The sequence below is a fragment of the Oncorhynchus masou genome, chromosome 22, assembly GCF_036934945.1.
Source record: "Oncorhynchus masou masou isolate Uvic2021 chromosome 22, UVic_Omas_1.1, whole genome shotgun sequence".
Classification (NCBI taxonomy): Eukaryota; Metazoa; Chordata; class Actinopteri; order Salmoniformes; family Salmonidae; genus Oncorhynchus; species Oncorhynchus masou.
This window is the reverse complement of record NC_088233.1, coordinates 11,680,454-11,705,453: the sequence shown is the minus strand read 5'-3', so window position 1 is coordinate 11,705,453 and position 25,000 is coordinate 11,680,454. Positions and strand designations below refer to the sequence as shown.

Here is a 25,000-nt window from a genome sequence, read left to right as displayed (position 1 = left end):
AGGGAGTGGAGTCTACACAGATGCCTATCCACTACATGATGTGAGTACTCATTGCAATCTGCTTAATTGTGTTTACAATAAAATACATCTTTACATCTTTATTTGTATTTTTTGACTGTCTTATGGTATTCCCAACCCCCCGTGGACACCACACATACATCTGTTTAATGACATATGAGACATCGGAGTCAATTCCACTGCTGAGTGCTGACTATATAATAAAGTTAACTGCCAATTGGACTGTATATGATTAGTAGAAGTTTTAATGTACGTCGTTGAATGCAGTCAAATACGTCATGACGAGTCACATTGAGTAGACACGTTGAAAACTTATCTGGACGAATAACAAGATCTCTGTTTCATTTGTTTTGCAGGGAGATTTGGATGGTGAAAACGTTGAGCCCAATGATAGGAAGGTGAGTGACATGAATATGGGCATATGGCCATTCCTAAGGAGACCACACTGATATTAACAGACCACACTGATATTAGCAGGCCACACTGATATTAGCAGACCACACTGATATTAACAGACCACACTGATATTAGCAGACCACACTGATGTTAGACCACACTGATGTTAACAGACCACACTGATGTTAACAGACCACACTGATATTAACAGACCACACTGATATTAACAGACCACACTGATATTAACAGACCACACTGATGTTAACAGACCACACTGATATTAGCAGACCACACTGATGTTAGACCACACTGATGTTAACAGACCACACTGATGTTAACAGACCACACTGATATTTGCAGACCACACTGATATTAGCAGACCACACTGATGTTAACAGACCACACTGATATTAACAGACCACACTGATATTAGCAGACCACACTGATGTTAGACCACACTGATGTTAACAGACCACACTGATATTAGCAGACCACACTGATGTTAACAGACCACACTGATATTAACAGACCACACTGATGTTAGACCACACTGATATTAACAGACCACACTGATGTTAACAGACCACACTGATATTAACAGACCACACTGATATTAACAGACCACACTGATATTAGCAGACCACACTGATGTTAGACCACACTGATGTTAACAGACCACACTGATGTTAACAGACCACACTGATATTTGCAGACCACACTGATATTAGCAGACCACACTGATGTTAGACCACACTGATGTTAACAGACCACACTGATGTTAACAGACCACACTGATATTTGCAGACCACACTGATATTAGCAGACCACACTGATGTTAACAGACCACACTGATATTAACAGACCACACTGATATTAGCAGACCACACTGATGTTAGACCACACTGATGTTAACAGACCACACTGATATTAGCAGACCACACTGATGTTAACAGACCACACTGATGTTAGACCACACTGATATTAACAGACCACACTGATGTTAACAGACCACACTGATATTAACAGACCACACTGATGTTAACAGACCATACTGATGTTAACAGACCATACTGATGTTAACAGACCACACTGATATTAACAGACCACACTGATATTAACAGACCACACTGATATTAACAGACCACACTGATATTTACAGACCACACTGATGTTAACAGACCACACTGATATTAACAGACCACACTGATATTAACAGACCACACTGATATTAACAGACCACACTGATGTTAGACCACACTGATGTTAACAGACCACACTGATGTTAACAGACCACACTGATGTTAACAGACCACACTGATGTTAGACCACACTGATATTAACAGACCACACTGATATTAACAGACCACACTGATGTTAACAGACCACACTGATATTAACAGACCACACTGATGTTAACAGACCATACTGATGTTAACAGACCACACTGATATTATCAGACCACACTGATATTAACAGACCACACTGATGTTAGACCACACTGATATTAACAGACCACACTGATATTAACAGACCACACTGATATTAACAGACCACACTGATGTTAACAGACCACACTGATATTAACAGACCACACTGATATTAACAGACCACACTGATATTAACAGACCACACTGATGTTAACAGATCACACTGATATTAACAGACCACACTGGTATTAGCAGACCACACTGATGTTAGACCACACTGATGTTAACAGACCACACTGATATTAACAGACCACACTGATGTTAGACCACACTGATATTAACAGACCACGCTGATATTAACAGACCACACTGATGTTAACAGACCATACTGATGTTAACAGACCACACTGATGTTAGACCACACTGATGTTAACAGACCACACTGATATTAACAGACCACACTGATGTTAACAGACCACACTGATGTTAACAGACCACACTGATGTTAACAGACCACACTGATATTAGACCACACTGATATTAACAGACCACACTGATGTTAACAGACCACACTGATGTTAGACCACACTGATATTAACAGACCACACTGATATTAACAGACCACACTGATGTTAACAGACCATACTGATGTTAACAGACCACACTGATATTAACAGACCACACTGATGTTAACAGACCACACTGATGTTAGACCACACTGATATTAACAGACCACACTGATGTTAACAGACCACACTGATGTTAACAGACCACACTGATGTTAACAGACCACACTGATATTAACAGACCACACTGATGTTAGACCACACTGATATTAACAGACCACACTGATATTAACAGACCACACTGATATTAACAGACCACACTGATATTAACAGACCACACTGATGTTAACAGACCACACTGATATTAACAGACCACACTGATATTAACAGACCACACTGATGTTAACAGAGCACACTGATATTAACAGACCACACTGGTATTAGCAGACCACACTGATATTAACAGACCTCACTGATGTTAACAGACCACACTGATATTAACAGACCACACTGATGTTAACAGACCACACTGATATTAACAGACCACACTGATATTAACAGACCACACTGATGTTAACAGAGCACACTGATATTAACAGACCACACTGGTATTAGCAGACCACACTGATGTTAGACCACACTGATGTTAACAGACCACACTGATATTAACAGACCTCCCTGATATTAACAGACCACACTGATGTTAACAGACCACACTGATATTAACAGACCACACTGATATTAGCAGACCACACTGATGTTAACAGACCACACTGATGTTAACAGACCACACTGATATTACCAGACCACACTGATGTTAACAGACCACACTGATATTAACAGACCACACTGATATTAGCAGACCACACTGATGTTAGACCACACTGATGTTAACAGACCACACTGATGTTAACAGACCACACTGATATTAACAGACCACACTGATATTAACAGACCACACTGATATTAACAGACCACACTGATATTAACAGACCACACTGATGTTAACAGACCACACTGATATTAGCAGACCACACTGATGTTAGACCACACTGATGTTAACAGACCACACTGATGTTAACAGACCACACTGATATTTGCAGACCACACTGATATTAGCAGACCACACTGATGTTAACAGACCACACTGATATTAACAGACCACACTGATATTAGCAGACCACACTGATGTTAGACCACACTGATGTTAACAGACCACACTGATATTAGCAGACCACACTGATGTTAACAGACCACACTGATATTAACAGACCACACTGATATTAGCAGACCACACTGATGTTAACAGACCACACTGATGTTAACAGACCACACTGATATTACCAGACCACACTGATGTTAACAGACCACACTGATATTAACAGACCACACTGATATTAGCAGACCACACTGATGTTAGACCACACTGATGTTAACAGACCACACTGATGTTAACAGACCACACTGATATTAACAGACCACACTGATATTAACAGACCACACTGATATTAACAGACCACACTGATATTAACAGACCACACTGATGTTAACAGACCACACTGATATTAGCAGACCACACTGATGTTAGACCACACTGATGTTAACAGACCACACTGATGTTAACAGACCACACTGATATTTGCAGACCACACTGATATTAGCAGACCACACTGATGTTAACAGACCACACTGATATTAACAGACCACACTGATATTAGCAGACCACACTGATGTTAGACCACACTGATGTTAACAGACCACACTGATATTAGCAGACCACACTGATGTTAACAGACCACACTGATATTAACAGACCACACTGATGTTAGACCACACTGATATTAACAGACCACACTGATGTTAACAGACCACACTGATATTAACAGACCACACTGATATTAACAGACCACACTGATATTAGCAGACCACACTGATGTTAGACCACACTGATGTTAACAGACCACACTGATGTTAACAGACCACACTGATATTTGCAGACCACACTGATATTAGCAGACCACACTGATGTTAACAGACCACACTGATATTAACAGACCACACTGATATTAGCAGACCACACTGATGTTAGACCACACTGATGTTAACAGACCACACTGATATTAGCAGACCACACTGATGTTAACAGACCACACTGACATTAACAGACCACACTGATGTTAGACCACACTGATATTAACAGACCACACTGATGTTAACAGACCACACTGATATTAACAGACCACACTGATGTTAACAGACCACACTGATATTAACAGACCACACTGATATTAACAGACCACACTGATATTAACAGACCACACTGATATTAACAGACCACACTGATATTTACAGACCACACTGATGTTAACAGACCACACTGATATTAACAGACCACACTGATATTAACAGACCACACTGATATTAACAGACCACACTGATATTAGCAGACCACACTGATGTTAGACCACACTGATGTTAACAGACCACACTGAGGTTAACAGACCACACTGATGTTAGACCACACTGATATTAACAGACCACACTGATATTAACAGACCACACTGATGTTAACAGACCACACTGATATTAACAGACCACACTGATATTAACAGACCATACTGATGTTAACAGACCACACTGATATTATCAGACCACACTGATATTAACAGACCACACTGATGTTAGACCACACTGATATTAACAGACCACACTGATATTAACAGACCACACTGATATTAACAGACCACACTGATGTTAACAGACCACACTGATATTAACAGACCACACTGATATTAACAGACCACACTGATATTAACAGACCACACTGATATTAACAGACCACACTGATGTTAACAGATCACACTGATATTAACAGACCACACTGGTATTAGCAGACCACACTGATGTTAGACCACACTGATGTTAACAGACCACACTGATATTAACAGACCACACTGATGTTAGACCACACTGATATTAACAGACCACGCTGATATTAACAGACCACACTGATATTAACAGACCACACTGATATTAACAGACCATGCTGATATTAACAGACCACACTGATGTTAACAGACCACACTGATATTAGCAGACCACACTGATGTTAACAGACCACACTGATATTAACAGACCACACTGATGTTAACAGACCACACTGATGTTAACAGACCACACTGATGTTAACAGACCACACTGATATTAGACCACACTGATATTAACAGACCACACTGATGTTAACAGACCACACTGATGTTAGACCACACTGATATTAACAGACCACACTGATATTAACAGACCACACTGATGTTAACAGACCATACTGATGTTAACAGACCACACTGATATTAACAGACCACACTGATGTTAGACCACACTGATATTAACAGACCACACTGATGTTAACAGACCACACTGATGTTAACAGACCACACTGATGTTAACAGACCACACTGATGTTAACAGACCACACTGATATTAACAGACCACACTGATGTTAGACCACACTGATATTAACAGACCACACTGATATTAACAGACCACACTGATATTAACAGACCACACTGATATTAACAGACCACACTGATGTTAACAGACCACACTGATATTAACAGACCACACTGATATTAACAGACCACACTGATGTTAACAGAGCACACTGATATTAACAGACCACACTGGTATTAGCAGACCACACTGATATTAACAGACCTCACTGATGTTAACAGACCACACTGATATTAACAGACCACACTGATGTTAACAGACCACACTGATATTAACAGACCACACTGATATTAACAGACCACACTGATGTTAACAGACCACACTGATATTAACAGACCACACTGATATTAGCAGACCACACTGATGTTAGACCACACTGATGTTAACAGACCACACTGATATTAGCAGACCACACTGATGTTAACAGACCACACTGACATTAACAGACCACACTGATGTTAGACCACACTGATATTAACAGACCACACTGATGTTAACAGACCACACTGATATTAACAGACCACACTGATGTTAACAGACCATACTGATGTTAACAGACCATACTGATGTTAACAGACCACACTGATATTAACAGACCACACTGATATTAACAGACCACACTGATATTAACAGACCACACTGATATTTACAGACCACACTGATGTTAACAGACCACACTGATATTAACAGACCACACTGATATTAACAGACCACACTGATATTAACAGACCACACTGATGTTAGACCACACTGATGTTAACAGACCACACTGATGTTAACAGACCACACTGATGTTAACAGACCACACTGATGTTAGACCACACTGATATTAACAGACCACACTGATATTAACAGACCACACTGATGTTAACAGACCACACTGATATTAACAGACCACACTGATGTTAACAGACCATACTGATGTTAACAGACCACACTGATATTATCAGACCACACTGATATTAACAGACCACACTGATGTTAGACCACACTGATATTAACAGACCACACTGATATTAACAGACCACACTGATATTAACAGACCACACTGATGTTAACAGACCACACTGATATTAACAGACCACGCTGATGTTAACAGACCACACTGATATTAACAGACCACACTGATATTAACAGACCACACTGATATTAACAGACCACACTGATATTAACAGACCACACTGATGTTAACAGATCACACTGATATTAACAGACCACACTGGTATTAGCAGACCACACTGATGTTAGACCACACTGATGTTAACAGACCACACTGATATTAACAGACCACACTGATGTTAGACCACACTGATATTAACAGACCACGCTGATATTAACAGACCACACTGATATTAACAGACCACACTGATGTTAACAGACCACACTGATATTAACAGACCACACTGATGTTAGACCACACTGATGTTAACAGACCACACTGATATTAACAGACCACACTGATGTTAACAGACCACACTGATGTTAACAGACCACACTGATGTTAACAGACCACACTGATATTAGACCACACTGATATTAACAGACCACACTGATGTTAACAGACCACACTGATGTTAGACCACACTGATATTAACAGACCACACTGATATTAACAGACCACACTGATGTTAACAGACCATACTGATGTTAACAGACCACACTGATATTAACAGACCACACTGATGTTAACAGACCACACTGATGTTAGACCACACTGATATTAACAGACCACACTGATGTTAACAGACCACACTGATGTTAACAGACCACACTGATGTTAACAGACCACACTGATATTAACAGACCACACTGATGTTAGACCACACTGATATTAACAGACCACACTGATATTAACAGACCACACTGATATTAACAGACCACACTGATATTAACAGACCACACTGATGTTAACAGACCACACTGATATTAACAGACCACACTGATATTAACAGACCACACTGATGTTAACAGAGCACACTGATATTAACAGACCACACTTAACAGACCACACTGATATTAACAGACCTCACTGATGTTAACAGACCACACTGATATTAACAGACCACACTGATGTTAACAGACCACACTGATATTAACAGACCACACTGATATTAACAGACCACACTGATGTTAACAGACCACACTGATATTAACAGACCACACTGATGTTAACAGACACACTGATATTAACAGACCACACTGGTATTAGCAGACCACACTGATATTAACAGACCTCACTGATGTTAACAGACCACACTGATATTAACAGACCACACTGATGTTAACAGACCACACTGATATTAACAGACCACACTGATATTAACAGACCACACTGATGTTAACAGACCACACTGATGTTAACAGACCACACTGATGTTAACAGACCACACTGATATTAGACCACACTGATATTAACAGACCACACTGATATTAACAGACCTCACTGATATTAACAGACCACACTGATGTTAACAGACCACACTGATATTAACAGACCACACTGATATTAACAGACCACACTGATGTTAACAGACCACACTGATGTTAACAGACCACACTGATATTAAGACCACACTGATGTTAACAGACCACACTGATATTAACAGACCACACTGATATTAGCAGACCACACTGATGTTAACAGACCACACTGATGTTAACAGACCACACTGATGTTAACAGACCACACTGATATTAACAGACCACACTGATATTAACAGACCACACTGATATTAACAGACCACACTGATATTAACAGACCACACTGATATTATTAGCAGACCACACTGATGTTAACAGACCACACTGATGTTATGTTAACAGACCACAGATGTTAACAGACACTGACACACTGATGTTAACAGACCACACTGATAAACAGACCACACTGATATTAGCAGACCACACTGATGTTAACAGACCACATGTTAACAGACCACACTGATATTAACAGACCACACTGATATTAACAGACCACACTGATATTAACAGACCACACTGATGTTAGCAGACCACACTGATGTTATGTTAACAGACCACACTGATATTAGCAGACCACACTGATATTAGACCACACTGATGAACAGACCACACTGATGTTAACAGACCACACTGACCACACTGATATTAACAGACCACACTGATATTAACAGACCACACTGATGTTAACAGACCACACTGATGTTAACAGACCACACTGATATTAACAGACCACACTGATATTAACAGACCACACTGATGTTAACAGATATTAACAGACCACACTGATATTAACAGACCACACTGATATTAGCAGACCACACTGATGTTAGACCACACTGATGTTAACAGACCACACTGATGTTAACAGACCACACTGATATTAACAGACCACACTGATATTAGCAGACCACACTGATGTTAACAGACCACACTGATATTAACAGACCACACTGATATTAACAGACCACACTGATGTTAACAGACCACACTGATGTTAACAGACCACACTGATGATTAACAGACCACACTGATGTTAACAGACCACACTGATATTAACAGACCACACTGATGTTAAACAGACCACACTGATATTAACAGACCACACTGATATTAACAGACCACACTGATATTAACACTGATGTTAACAGACCACACTGATGTTAACAGACCACACTGATATTAACAGATATTAGCAGACCACACTGATGTTAACAGACCACACTGATATTAACAGACCACACTGATGTTAACAGACACTGATATTAACAGACCACACTGATATTAGCAGACCACACTGATGTTAACAGACCACACTGATATTAACAGACCACACTGATATTAACAGACCACACTGATGTTAACAGACCACACTGATATTAACAGACCACACTGATATTAACAGACCACACTGATATTAACAGACCACACTGATATTAACAGACCACACTGATATTAACAGACCACACTGATGATTTAACAGACCACACTGATGTTAACAGACCACACTGATATTAACAGATATTAACAGACACACTGATATTAACAGACCACACTGATATTAACAGACCACACTGATATTAACAGACCACACTGATGACCCACACTGATGTTAGACCACACTGATATTAACACACTGATGTTAACAGACCACACTGATATTAACAGACCACACTGATGTTAGACCACACTGATATTAACAGACCACACTGATATTAACAGACCACACTGATATTAACAGACCACACTGATATTAACAGACCACTGATATTACAGACCACACTGATATTAACAGACCACACTGATATTAACAGACAGACCACACTGATGTTAACAGACCACACTGATATTAACAGACCACACTGATATTAACAGACCACACTGATGTTAACAGACCACACTGATATTAACAGACCACACCACACTGATAACAGACCACACTGACCACACTGATATTAAGACCACACTGATGTTAACAGACCACACTGATATTAGCAGACCACACTGATGTTAACAGACCACACTGATATTAACAGACCACACTGATGTTAACAGACCACACTGATATTAACAGACCACACTGATATTAACAGACCACACTGATATTAACCACACTGATATTAACAGACCATATGTTAACAGACCACACTGATGTTAGACCACACTGATATTAACAGACCACACTGATATTAACAGACCACACTGATGTTAACAGACCATACTGATGTTAACAGACCACACTGATATTAACAGACCACACTGATGTTAACCACACTGATATTAACAGACCACACTGATGTTAACAGACCACACTGATGTTTAACAGACCACACTGATGTTAACAGACCACACTGATGTTAACAGACCACACTGATATTAACAGACCACACTGATGTTAGACCACACTGATATTAACAGACCACACTGATATTAACAGACCACACTGATATTAACAGACCACACTGATATTAACAGACCACACTGATGTTAACAGACCACACTGATATTAACAGACCACACTGATATTAACAGACCACACTGATGTTAACAGAGCACACTGATATTAACAGACCACACTGGTATTAGCAGACCACACTGATATTAACAGACCTCACTGATGTTAACAGACCACACTGATATTAACAGACCACACTGATGTTAACAGACCACACTGATATTAACAGACCACACTGATATTAACAGACCACACTGATGTTAACAGACCACACTGATATTAACAGACCACACTGATATTAGCAGACCACACTGATGTTAGACCACACTGATGTTAACAGACCACACTGATATTAACAGACCACACTGATGTTAACAGACCACACTGACATTAACAGACCACACTGATGTTAGACCACACTGATATTAACAGACCACACTGATGTTAACAGACCACACTGATATTAACAGACCACACTGATGTTAACAGACCATACTGATGTTAACAGACCATACTGATGTTAACAGACCACACTGATATTAACAGACCACACTGATATTAACAGACCACACTGATATTAACAGACCACACTGATATTTACAGACCACACTGATGTTAACAGACCACACTGATATTAACAGACCACACTGATATTAACAGACCACACTGATATTAACAGACCACACTGATGTTAGACCACACTGATGTTAACAGACCACACTGATGTTAACAGACCACACTGATGTTAACAGACCACACTGATGTTAGACCACACTGATATTAACAGACCACACTGATATTAACAGACCACACTGATGTTAACAGACCACACTGATATTAACAGACCACACTGATGTTAACAGACCATACTGATGTTAACAGACCACACTGATATTATCAGACCACACTGATATTAACAGACCACACTGATGTTAGACCACACTGATATTAACAGACCACACTGATATTAACAGACCACACTGATATTAACAGACCACACTGATGTTAACAGACCACACTGATATTAACAGACCACGCTGATGTTAACAGACCACACTGATATTAACAGACCACACTGATATTAACAGACCACACTGATATTAACAGACCACACTGATATTAACAGACCACACTGATGTTAACAGATCACACTGATATTAACAGACCACACTGGTATTAGCAGACCACACTGATGTTAGACCACACTGATGTTAACAGACCACACTGATATTAACAGACCACACTGATGTTAGACCACACTGATATTAACAGACCACGCTGATATTAACAGACCACACTGATATTAACAGACCACACTGATGTTAACAGACCACACTGATATTAACAGACCACACTGATGTTAGACCACACTGATGTTAACAGACCACACTGATATTAACAGACCACACTGATGTTAACAGACCACACTGATGTTAACAGACCACACTGATGTTAACAGACCACACTGATATTAGACCACACTGATATTAACAGACCACACTGATGTTAACAGACCACACTGATGTTAGACCACACTGATATTAACAGACCACACTGATATTAACAGACCACACTGATGTTAACAGACCATACTGATGTTAACAGACCACACTGATATTAACAGACCACACTGATGTTAACAGACCACACTGATGTTAGACCACACTGATATTAACAGACCACACTGATGTTAACAGACCACACTGATGTTAACAGACCACACTGATGTTAACAGACCACACTGATATTAACAGACCACACTGATGTTAGACCACACTGATATTAACAGACCACACTGATATTAACAGACCACACTGATATTAACAGACCACACTGATATTAACAGACCACACTGATGTTAACAGACCACACTGATATTAACAGACCACACTGATATTAACAGACCACACTGATGTTAACAGAGCACACTGATATTAACAGACCACACTGGTATTAGCAGACCACACTGATATTAACAGACCTCACTGATGTTAACAGACCACACTGATATTAACAGACCACACTGATGTTAACAGACCACACTGATATTAACAGACCACACTGATATTAACAGACCACACTGATGTTAACAGAGCACACTGATATTAACAGACCACACTGGTATTAGCAGACCACACTGATGTTAGACCACACTGATGTTAACAGACCACACTGATATTAACAGACCTCCCTGATATTAACAGACCACACTGATGTTAACAGACCACACTGATATTAACAGACCACACTGATATTAGCAGACCACACTGATGTTAACAGACCACACTGATGTTAACAGACCACACTGATATTACCAGACCACACTGATGTTAACAGACCACACTGATATTAACAGACCACACTGATATTAGCAGACCAGACTGATGTTAGACCACACTGATGTTAACAGACCACACTGATGTTAACAGACCACACTGATGTTAACAGACCACACTGATATTTGCAGACCACACTGATATTAGCAGACCACACTGATGTTAACAGACCACACTGATATTAACAGACCACACTGATATTAGCAGACCACACTGATGTTAGACCACACTGATGTTAACAGACCACACTGATATTAGCAGACCACACTGATGTTAACAGACCACACTGATATTAACAGACCACACTGATGTTAGACCACACTGATATTAACAGACCACACTGATGTTAACAGACCACACTGATATTAACAGACCACACTGATATTAACAGACCACACTGATATTAGCAGACCACACTGATGTTAGACCACACTGATGTTAACAGACCACACTGATGTTAACAGACCACACTGATATTTGCAGACCACACTGATATTAGCAGACCACACTGATGTTAACAGACCACACTGATATTAACAGACCACACTGATATTAGCAGACCACACTGATGTTAGACCACACTGATGTTAACAGACCACACTGATATTAGCAGACCACACTGATGTTAACAGACCACACTGACATTAACAGACCACACTGATGTTAGACCACACTGATATTAACAGACCACACTGATGTTAACAGACCACACTGATATTAACAGACCACACTGATGTTAACAGACCACACTGATATTAACAGACCACACTGATATTAACAGACCACACTGATATTAACAGACCACACTGATATTAACAGACCACACTGATATTTACAGACCACACTGATGTTAACAGACCACACTGATATTAACAGACCACACTGATATTAACAGACCACACTGATATTAACAGACCACACTGATATTAGCAGACCACACTGATGTTAGACCACACTGATGTTAACAGACCACACTGATGTTAACAGACCACACTGATGTTAGACCACACTGATATTAACAGACCACACTGATATTAACAGACCACACTGATGTTAACAGACCACACTGATATTAACAGACCACACTGATGTTAACAGACCATACTGATGTTAACAGACCACACTGATATTATCAGACCACACTGATATTAACAGACCACACTGATGTTAGACCACACTGATATTAACAGACCACACTGATATTAACAGACCACACTGATATTAACAGACCACACTGATGTTAACAGACCACACTGATATTAACAGACCACACTGATATTAACAGACCACACTGATATTAACAGACCACACTGATATTAACAGACCACACTGATGTTAACAGATCACACTGATATTAACAGACCACACTGGTATTAGCAGACCACACTGATGTTAGACCACACTGATGTTAACAGACCACACTGATATTAACAGACCACACTGATGTTAGACCACACTGATATTAACAGACCACGCTGATATTAACAGACCACACTGATATTAACAGACCACACTGATATTAACAGACCATGCTGATATTAACAGACCACACTGATGTTAACAGACCACACTGATATTAGCAGACCACACTGATGTTAACAGACCACACTGATATTAACAGACCACACTGATGTTAACAGACCACACTGATGTTAACAGACCACACTGATGTTAACAGACCACACTGATATTAGACCACACTGATATTAACAGACCACACTGATGTTAACAGACCACACTGATGTTAGACCACACTGATATTAACAGACCACACTGATATTAACAGACCACACTGATGTTAACAGACCACACTGATATTAACAGACCACACTGATGTTAACAGACCACACTGATATTAACAGACCACACTGATATTAACAGACCACACTGATGTTAGACCACACTGATATTAACAGACCACACTGATGTTAACAGACCACACTGATATTAACAGACCACACTGATGTTAGACCACACTGATATTAACAGACCACACTGATGTTAACAGACCACACTGATGTTAACAGACCACACTGATGTTAACAGACCACACTGATGTTAACAGACCACACTGATATTAACAGACCACACTGATGTTAGACCACACTGATATTAACAGACCACACTGATATTAACAGACCACACTGATATTAACAGACCACACTGATATTAACAGACCACACTGATGTTAACAGACCACACTGATATTAACAGACCACACTGATATTAACAGACCACACTGATGTTAACAGAGCACACTGATATTAACAGACCACACTGGTATTAGCAGACCACACTGATATTAACAGACCTCACTGATGTTAACAGACCACACTGATATTAACAGACCACACTGATGTTAACAGACCACACTGATATTAACAGACCACACTGATATTAACAGACCACACTGATGTTAACAGAGCACACTGATATTAACAGACCACACTGGTATTAGCAGACCACACTGATGTTAGACCACACTGATGTTAACAGACCACACTGATATTAACAGACCTCCCTGATATTAACAGACCACACTGATGTTAACAGACCACACTGATATTAACAGACCACACTGATGTTAGACCACACTGATATTAACAGACCACACTGATATTAACAGACCACACTGATATTACCAGACCACACTGATGTTAACAGACCACACTGATGTTAACAGACCACACTGATATTACCAGACCACACTGATGTTAACAGACCACACTGATATTAACAGACCACACTGATATTAACAGACCACACTGATGTTAACAGACCACACTGATATTAACAGACCACACTGATATTAGCAGACCACACTGATGTTAGACCACACTGATATTAACAGACCACACTGATATTAACAGACCACACTGATATTACCAGACCACACTGATGTTAACAGATCACACTGATATTAACAGACCATACTGATATTAACAGACCACGCTGATATTAACAGACCACACTGATGTTAACAGACCACACTGATGTTAACAGACCACACTGATGTTAGACCACACTGATATTAACAGACCACACTGATGTTAACAGACCACACTGATGTTAACAGACCACACTGATGTTAGACCACACTGATATTAGCAGACCACACTGATGTTAACAGACCACACTGATGTTAGACCACACTGATATTAACAGACCACACTGATGTTAGACCACACTGATATTAACAGACCACACTGATGTTAACAGACCACACTGATGTTAGACCACACTGATATTAACAGACCACACTGATGTTAGACCACACTGATGTTAACAGACCACACTGATGTTAGACCACACTGATATTAACAGACCACACTGATGTTAACAGACCACACTGATGTTAACAGACCACACTGATATTAACAGACCACACTGATGTTAGACCACACTGATATTAACAGACCACACTGATGTTAACAGACCACACTGATATTAACAGACCACACTGATATTAACAGACCACATTGATATTAACAGACCACACTGATATTAACAGACCACACTGATATTAACAGACCACACTGATGTTAACAGACCACACTGATGTTAACAGACCACACTGATATTAACAGACCACACCGATATTAACAGACCATACCGATATTAACAGACCACACTGATATTAACAGACCACACTGATGTTAACAGACCACACTGATGTTAACAGACCACACTGATATTAACAGACCACACCGATATTAACAGACCACACTGATGTTAACAGACCACACTGATGTTAGACCACACTGATATTAACAGACCACACTGATGTTAACAGACCACACTGATATTAGCAGACCACACTGATGTTAACAGACCACACTGATATTAACAGACCACACTGATGTTAACAGACCACACTGATGTTAACAGACCACACTGATGTTAACAGACCACACTGATATTAGACCACACTGATATTAACAGACCACACTGATGTTAACAGACCACACTGATGTTAGACCACACTGATATTAACAGACCACACTGATATTAACAGACCACACTGATGTTAACAGACCACACTGATGTTAACAGACCACACTGATATTAACAGACCACACTGATGTTAACAGACCACACTGATGTTAGACCACACTGATATTAACAGACCACACTGATGTTAACAGACCACACTGATGTTAACAGACCACACTGATGTTAACAGACCACACTGATGTTAGACCACACTGATATTAACAGACCACACTGATGTTAACAGACCACACTGATGTTAACAGACCACACTGATGTTAGACCACACTGATATTAACAGACCACACTGATGTTAACAGACCACACTGATGTTAACAGACCATACTGATATTAACAGACCACACTGATATTAACAGACCACACTGATGTTAACAGACCACACTGATGTTAACAGACCACACTGATATTAGCAGACCACACTGATGTTAACAGACCACACTGATATTAACAGACCACACTGATGTTAACAGACCACACTGATGTTAACAGACCACACTGATGTTAACAGACCACACTGATATTAACAGACCACACTGATGTTAACAGACCATACTGATGTTAACAGACCACACTGATATTAACAGACCACACTGATGTTAACAGACCACACTGATGTTAGACCACACTGATATTAACAGACCACACTGATGTTAACAGACCACACTGATGTTAACAGACCACACTGATGTTAACAGACCACACTGATGTTAACAGACCACACTGATGTTAGACCACACTGATATTAACAGACCACACTGATGTTAACAGACCACACTGATGTTAACAGACCACACTGATGTTAGACCACACTGATATTAACAGACCACACTGATGTTAACAGACCACACTGATGTTAGACCACACTGATATTAACAGACCACACTGATATAAACAGACCACACTGATGTTAACAGACCACACTGATGTTAACAGACCACACTGATATTAACAGACCACACTGATATTAACAGACCACACTGATGTTAACAGAGCACACTGATATTAACAGACCACACTGGTATTAGCAGACCACACTGATGTTAGACCACACTGATGTTAACAGACCACACTGATATTAACAGACCTCCCTGATATTAACAGACCACACTGATGTTAACAGACCACACTGATATTAACAGACCACACTGATGTTAACAGACCACACTGATATTAACAGACCTCCCTGATATTATCAGACCACACTGATATTAACAGACCACACTGATGTTAGACCACACTGATATTAACAGACCACACTGATATTAACAGACCACACTGATATTACCAGACCACACTGATGTTAACAGACCACACTGATGTTAACAGACCACACTGATATTACCAGACCACACTGATGTTAACAGACCACACTGATATTAACAGACCACACTGATATTAACAGACCACACTGATGTTAACAGACCACACTGATATTAACAGACCACACTGATATTAGCAGACCACACTGATGTTAGACCACACTGATATTAACAGACCACACTGATATTAACAGACCACACTGATATTACCAGATCACACTGATATTAACAGACCACACTGATATTAACAGTCCACACTGATATTAACAGACCACACTGATATTACCAGACCACACTGATGTTAACAGACCACACTGATGTTAGACCACACTGATATTAACAGACCACACTGATGTTAACAGACCACACTGATGTTAACAGACCACACTGATGTTAGACCACACTGATATTAGCAGACCACACTGATGTTAACAGACCACACTGATGTTAACAGACCACACTGATGTTAACAGACCACACTGATGTTAACAGACCACACTGATGTTAACAGACCACACTGATATTAACAGACCACGCTGATATTAACAGACCACACTGATGTTAACAGACCACACTGATGTTAACAGACCACACTGATGTTAGACCACACTGATGTTAGACCACACTGATATTAACAGACCACACTGATGTTAACAGACCACACTGATGTTAGACCACACTGATATTAACAGACCACACTGATGTTAACAGACCACACTGATATTAACAGACCACACTGATATTAACAGACCACACTGATATTAACAGACCACACTGATATTAACAGACCACACTGATGTTAACAGACCACACTGATGTTAACAGACCACACTGATATTAACAGACCACACCGATATTAACAGACCATACCGATATTAACAGACCACACTGATATTAACAGACCACACTGATGTTAACAGACCACACTGATGTTAACAGACCACACTGATATTAACAGACCACACCGATATTAACAGACCATACTGATATTAACAGACCACACTGATATTAACAGACCACACTGATGTTAACAGACCACACTGATATTAACAGACCACACTGATGTTAACAGACCACACTGATATTAACAGACCACACTGGTATTAGCAGACCACACTTATATTAACAGACCACACCGATATTAACAGACCACACTGATGTTAACAGACCACACTGACATTAACAGACCACACTGATGTTAACAGACCACACTGATATTAACAGACCACACTGATATTAACAGACCACACTGATATTAACAGACCACACTGATATTAACAGACCACACTGATATTAACAGACCACACTGATGTTAACAGGCCACACTGATATTAACAGACCACACTGATATTAACAGACCACACTGATGTTAACAGACCACACTGATATTAACAGACCACACTGGTATTAGCAGACCACACTGATGTTAGACCACACTGATGTTAACAGACCACACTGATATTAACAGACCACACTGATGTTAACAGACCACACTGATATTAACAGACCACACTGATATTAACAGACCACACTGATATTAACAGACCACACTGATATTAGCAGACCACACTGATGTTAGACCACACTGATATTAACAGACCACACTGATGTTAACAGACCACACTGATATTAACAGACCACACTGATATTAACAGACCACACTGATGTTAGACCACACTGATATTAACAGACCACACTGATGTTAACAGACCACACTGATGTTAACAGACCACACTGATGTTAACAGACCACACTGATATTAACAGACCACGCTGATATTAACAGACCACACTGATGTTAACAGACCACACTGATGTTAACAGACCACACTGATGTTAGACCACACTGATATTAACAGACCACACTGATGTTAACAGACCACACTGATGTTAGACCACACTGATATTAACAGACCACACTGATGTTAACAGACCACACTGATATTAACAGACCACACTGATATTAACAGACCACACTGATATTAACAGACCACACTGATATTAACAGACCACACTGATATTAACAGACCACACTGATGTTAACAGACCACACTGATGTTAACAGACCACACTGATATTAACAGACCACACCGATATTAACAGACCATACCGATATTAACAGACCACACTGATATTAACAGACCACACTGATGTTAACAGACCACACTGATGTTAACAGACCACACTGATATTACCAGACCACACTGATGTTAACAGACCACACTGATGTTAACAGACCACACTGATATTACCAGACCACACTGATGTTAACAGACCACACTGATATTAACAGACCACACTGATATTAACAGACCACACTGATGTTAACAGACCACACTGATATTAACAGACCACACTGATATTAGCAGACCACACTGATGTTAGACCACACTGATATTAACAGACCACACTGATATTAACAGATCACACTGATATTAACAGACCACACTGATATTAACAGTCCACACTGATATTAACAGACCACACTGATATTACCAGACCACACTGATGTTAACAGACCACACTGATGTTAGACCACACTGATATTAACAGACCACACTGATGTTAACAGACCACACTGATGTTAACAGACCACACTGATGTTAGACCACACTGATATTAGCAGACCACACTGATGTTAACAGACCACACTGATGTTAACAGACCACACTGATGTTAACAGACCACACTGATGTTAACAGACCACACTGATGTTAACAGACCACACTGATATTAACAGACCACGCTGATATTAACAGACCACACTGATGTTAACAGACCACACTGATGTTAACAGACCACACTGATGTTAGACCACACTGATGTTAGACCACACTGATATTAACAGACCACACTGATGTTAACAGACCACACTGATGTTAGACCACACTGATATTAACAGACCACACTGATGTTAACAGACCACACTGATGTTAACAGACCACACTGATATTAACAGACCACACTGATATTAACAGACCACACTGATATTAACAGACCACACTGATGTTAACAGACCACACTGATGTTAACAGACCACACTGATATTAACAGACCACACCGATATTAACAGACCATACCGATATTAACAGACCACACTGATATTAACAGACCACACTGATGTTAACAGACCACACTGATGTTAACAGACCACACTGATATTAACAGACCACACCGATATTAACAGACCATACTGATATTAACAGACCACACTGATATTAACAGACCACACTGATGTTAACAGACCACACTGATATTAACAGACCACGCTGATATTAACAGACCACACTGATGTTAACAGACCACACTGATATTAACAGACCACACTGGTATTAGCAGACCACACTTATATTAACAGACCACACCGATATTAACAGACCACACTGATGTTAACAGACCACACTGACATTAACAGACCACACTGATGTTAACAGACCACACTGATATTAACAGACCACACTGATATTAACAGACCACACTGATATTAACAGACCACACTGATATTAACAGACCACACTGATATTAACAGACCACACTGATGTTAACAGGCCACACTGATATTAACAGACCACACTGATATTAACAGACCACACTGATGTTAACAGACCACACTGATATTAACAGACCACACTGGTATTAGCAGACCACACTGATGTTAGACCACACTGATGTTAACAGACCACACTGATATTAACAGACCACACTGATGTTAACAGACCACACTGATATTAACAGACCACACTGATATTAACAGACCACACTGATATTAACAGACCACACTGATATTAGCAGACCACACTGATGTTAGACCACACTGATATTAACAGACCACACTGATGTTAACAGACCACACTGATATTAACAGACCACACTGATATTAACAGACCACACTGATGTTAGACCACACTGATATTAACAGACCACACTGATGTTAACAGACCACACTGATGTTAACAGACCACACTGATGTTAACAGACCACACTGATATTAACAGACCACGCTGATATTAACAGACCACACTGATGTTAACAGACCACACTGATGTTAACAGACCACACTGATGTTAGACCACACTGATATTAACAGACCACACTGATGTTAACAGACCACACTGATGTTAGACCACACTGATATTAACAGACCACACTGATGTTAACAGACCACACTGATATTAACAGACCACACTGATATTAACAGACCACACTGATATTAACAGACCACACTGATATTAACAGACCACACTGATATTAACAGACCACACTGATGTTAACAGACCACACTGATGTTAACAGACCACACTGATATTAACAGACCACACCGATATTAACAGACCATACCGATATTAACAGACCACACTGATATTAACAGACCACACTGATGTTAACAGACCACACTGATGTTAACAGACCACACTGATATTAACAGACCACACCGATATTAACAGACCATACTGATATTAACAGACCACACCGATATTAACAGACCACACTGATGTTAACAGACCACACTGACATTAACAGACCACACTGATGTTAACAGACCACACTGATATTAACAGACCACACTGATATTAACAGACCACACTGATATTAACAGACCACACTGATGTTAACAGGCCACACTGATATTAACAGACCACACTGATATTAACAGACCACACTGATGTTAACAGACCACACTGATATTAACAGACCACACTGGTATTAGCAGACCACACTGATGTTAGACCACACTGATGTTAACAGACCACACTGATATTAACAGACCACACTGATGTTAACAGACCACACTGATATTAACAGACCACACTGATATTAACAGACCACACTGATATTAACAGACCACACTGATATTAGCAGACCACACTGATGTTAGACCACACTGATATTAACAGACCACACTGATGTTAACAGACCACACTGATATTAACAGACCACACTGATATTAACAGACCACACTGATGTTAGACCACACTGATATTAACAGACCACACTGATGTTAACAGACCACACTAATATTAGCAGACCACACTGATGTTAGACCACACTGATGTTAACAGACCACACTGATATTAACAGACCTCCCTGATATTAACAGACCACACTGATATTAACAGACCACACTGATGTTAACAGACCACACTGATATTAACAGACCACACTGATATTAACAGACCACACTGATGTTAACAGACCACACTGATATTAGCAGACCACACTGATGTTAGACCACACTGATATTAACAGACCACACTGATATTAACAGACCACACTGATATTAACAGACCACACTGATATTAACAGACCACACTGATATTAACAGACCACACTGATATTAACAGACCACACTGATGTTAACAGACCACACTGATATTAACAGACCACACTGATATTAACAGACCACACTGATGTTAACAGACCACGCTGATATTAACAGACCACACTGATGTTAACAGACCACACTGATGTTAACAGACCACACTGATGTTAACAGACCACACTGATATTAACAGACCACACTGATGTTAACAGCCATGTTTCTGGAGATGGTTTAATTGATGCGTGTACAGCTGCTTGGTGTGTGTTTAATGACTGTACAGCTGCCTGGTGTGTGAGCAGGGCAGACCCCTCACCAAGACGATGGGCTGGGCCCTGGGGTTTGTTATTGCTGAGGATGACAGCTACACAATCTTATCAGCTGACTCTGCTGCATTGGCACAGGGTCCTGTTTGTACTGAGGTCTCTTCAGGCCTCCTCTGCTCTGCCTGCTGGAGAGCTGTTGGTGTGTGTGTGTGTGTGTGTGTGTGTGTGTGTGTGTGTGTGTGTGTGTGTGTGTGTGTGTGTGTGTGTGTGTCTCATATCCTCACAACAAATTTGTTTCGTTAAATTATCGGACAGTTTACTTTCTTATAGCTAGTGTAATCCTATTGATAAGATAAATGCAAACATACTATAGTTTAGTGAAGATAAGTGTGTCTGTATGACTGGATAAGTGTGTACCTCACTCCATTGAGCCTGAGAAAGACAGTAGTGACTGCAGTAACTGTATCTGGGACTAGCTTAGAGCAGACTCAAGGTTTGTTTGGCTTTTCAACAGACATTCCTGTTAGCTTATTCAGATGTTCTGGTGCTCTGTTCTTAATGACTGTTTCCTTTAGTTTACACCTCAAATACTGCATGGAATGGAGGTCTGGTGTGGAGACTGTGATGGCTCATCAGGACTGGTGCTTCGTTTTCACTGACCCAATAGTGTCCTGTAGTTTAGCATTTGTGTGTAGTACCGTTCCTATTCAAGATCATTCCTGAACATCCTGTTAAGGGCATGTTTGGTGCCCTGAAACATGAGAAAGCAAAACTGCATAATTTAGCATATGCTTCATAGAGTTGAGTTCAAACAATAAGTAGAAAATACCCACTAACTTCCTTGTTGTGTAGCCAGGCTGCTGTGTGTTCGTGGTGCCATGGTAGAAAATACCCACTAACTT

At 40.0% G+C, this 25,000-nt stretch overlaps 1 protein-coding gene across 3 annotated transcripts in view; it reads left to right on the top strand.

Moving 5' to 3' along the window:
* LOC135509013 (anoctamin-1-like) overlaps nucleotides 1-25,000 on the top strand; it is a 132,468-nt gene that overhangs the window by 55,079 nt on the left and 52,389 nt on the right. For all 3 annotated transcript variants that reach the window (XM_064929298.1, XM_064929300.1, XM_064929299.1), the window contains exons 8-9: nucleotides 1-40; nucleotides 375-416. The exon at nucleotides 1-40 is cut by the window's left edge and continues 16 nt beyond it. In XM_064929298.1, the coding sequence (XP_064785370.1) occupies nucleotides 1-40; nucleotides 375-416 (82 nt within the window). The remainder of the gene's footprint in view (nucleotides 41-374; nucleotides 417-25,000) is intronic.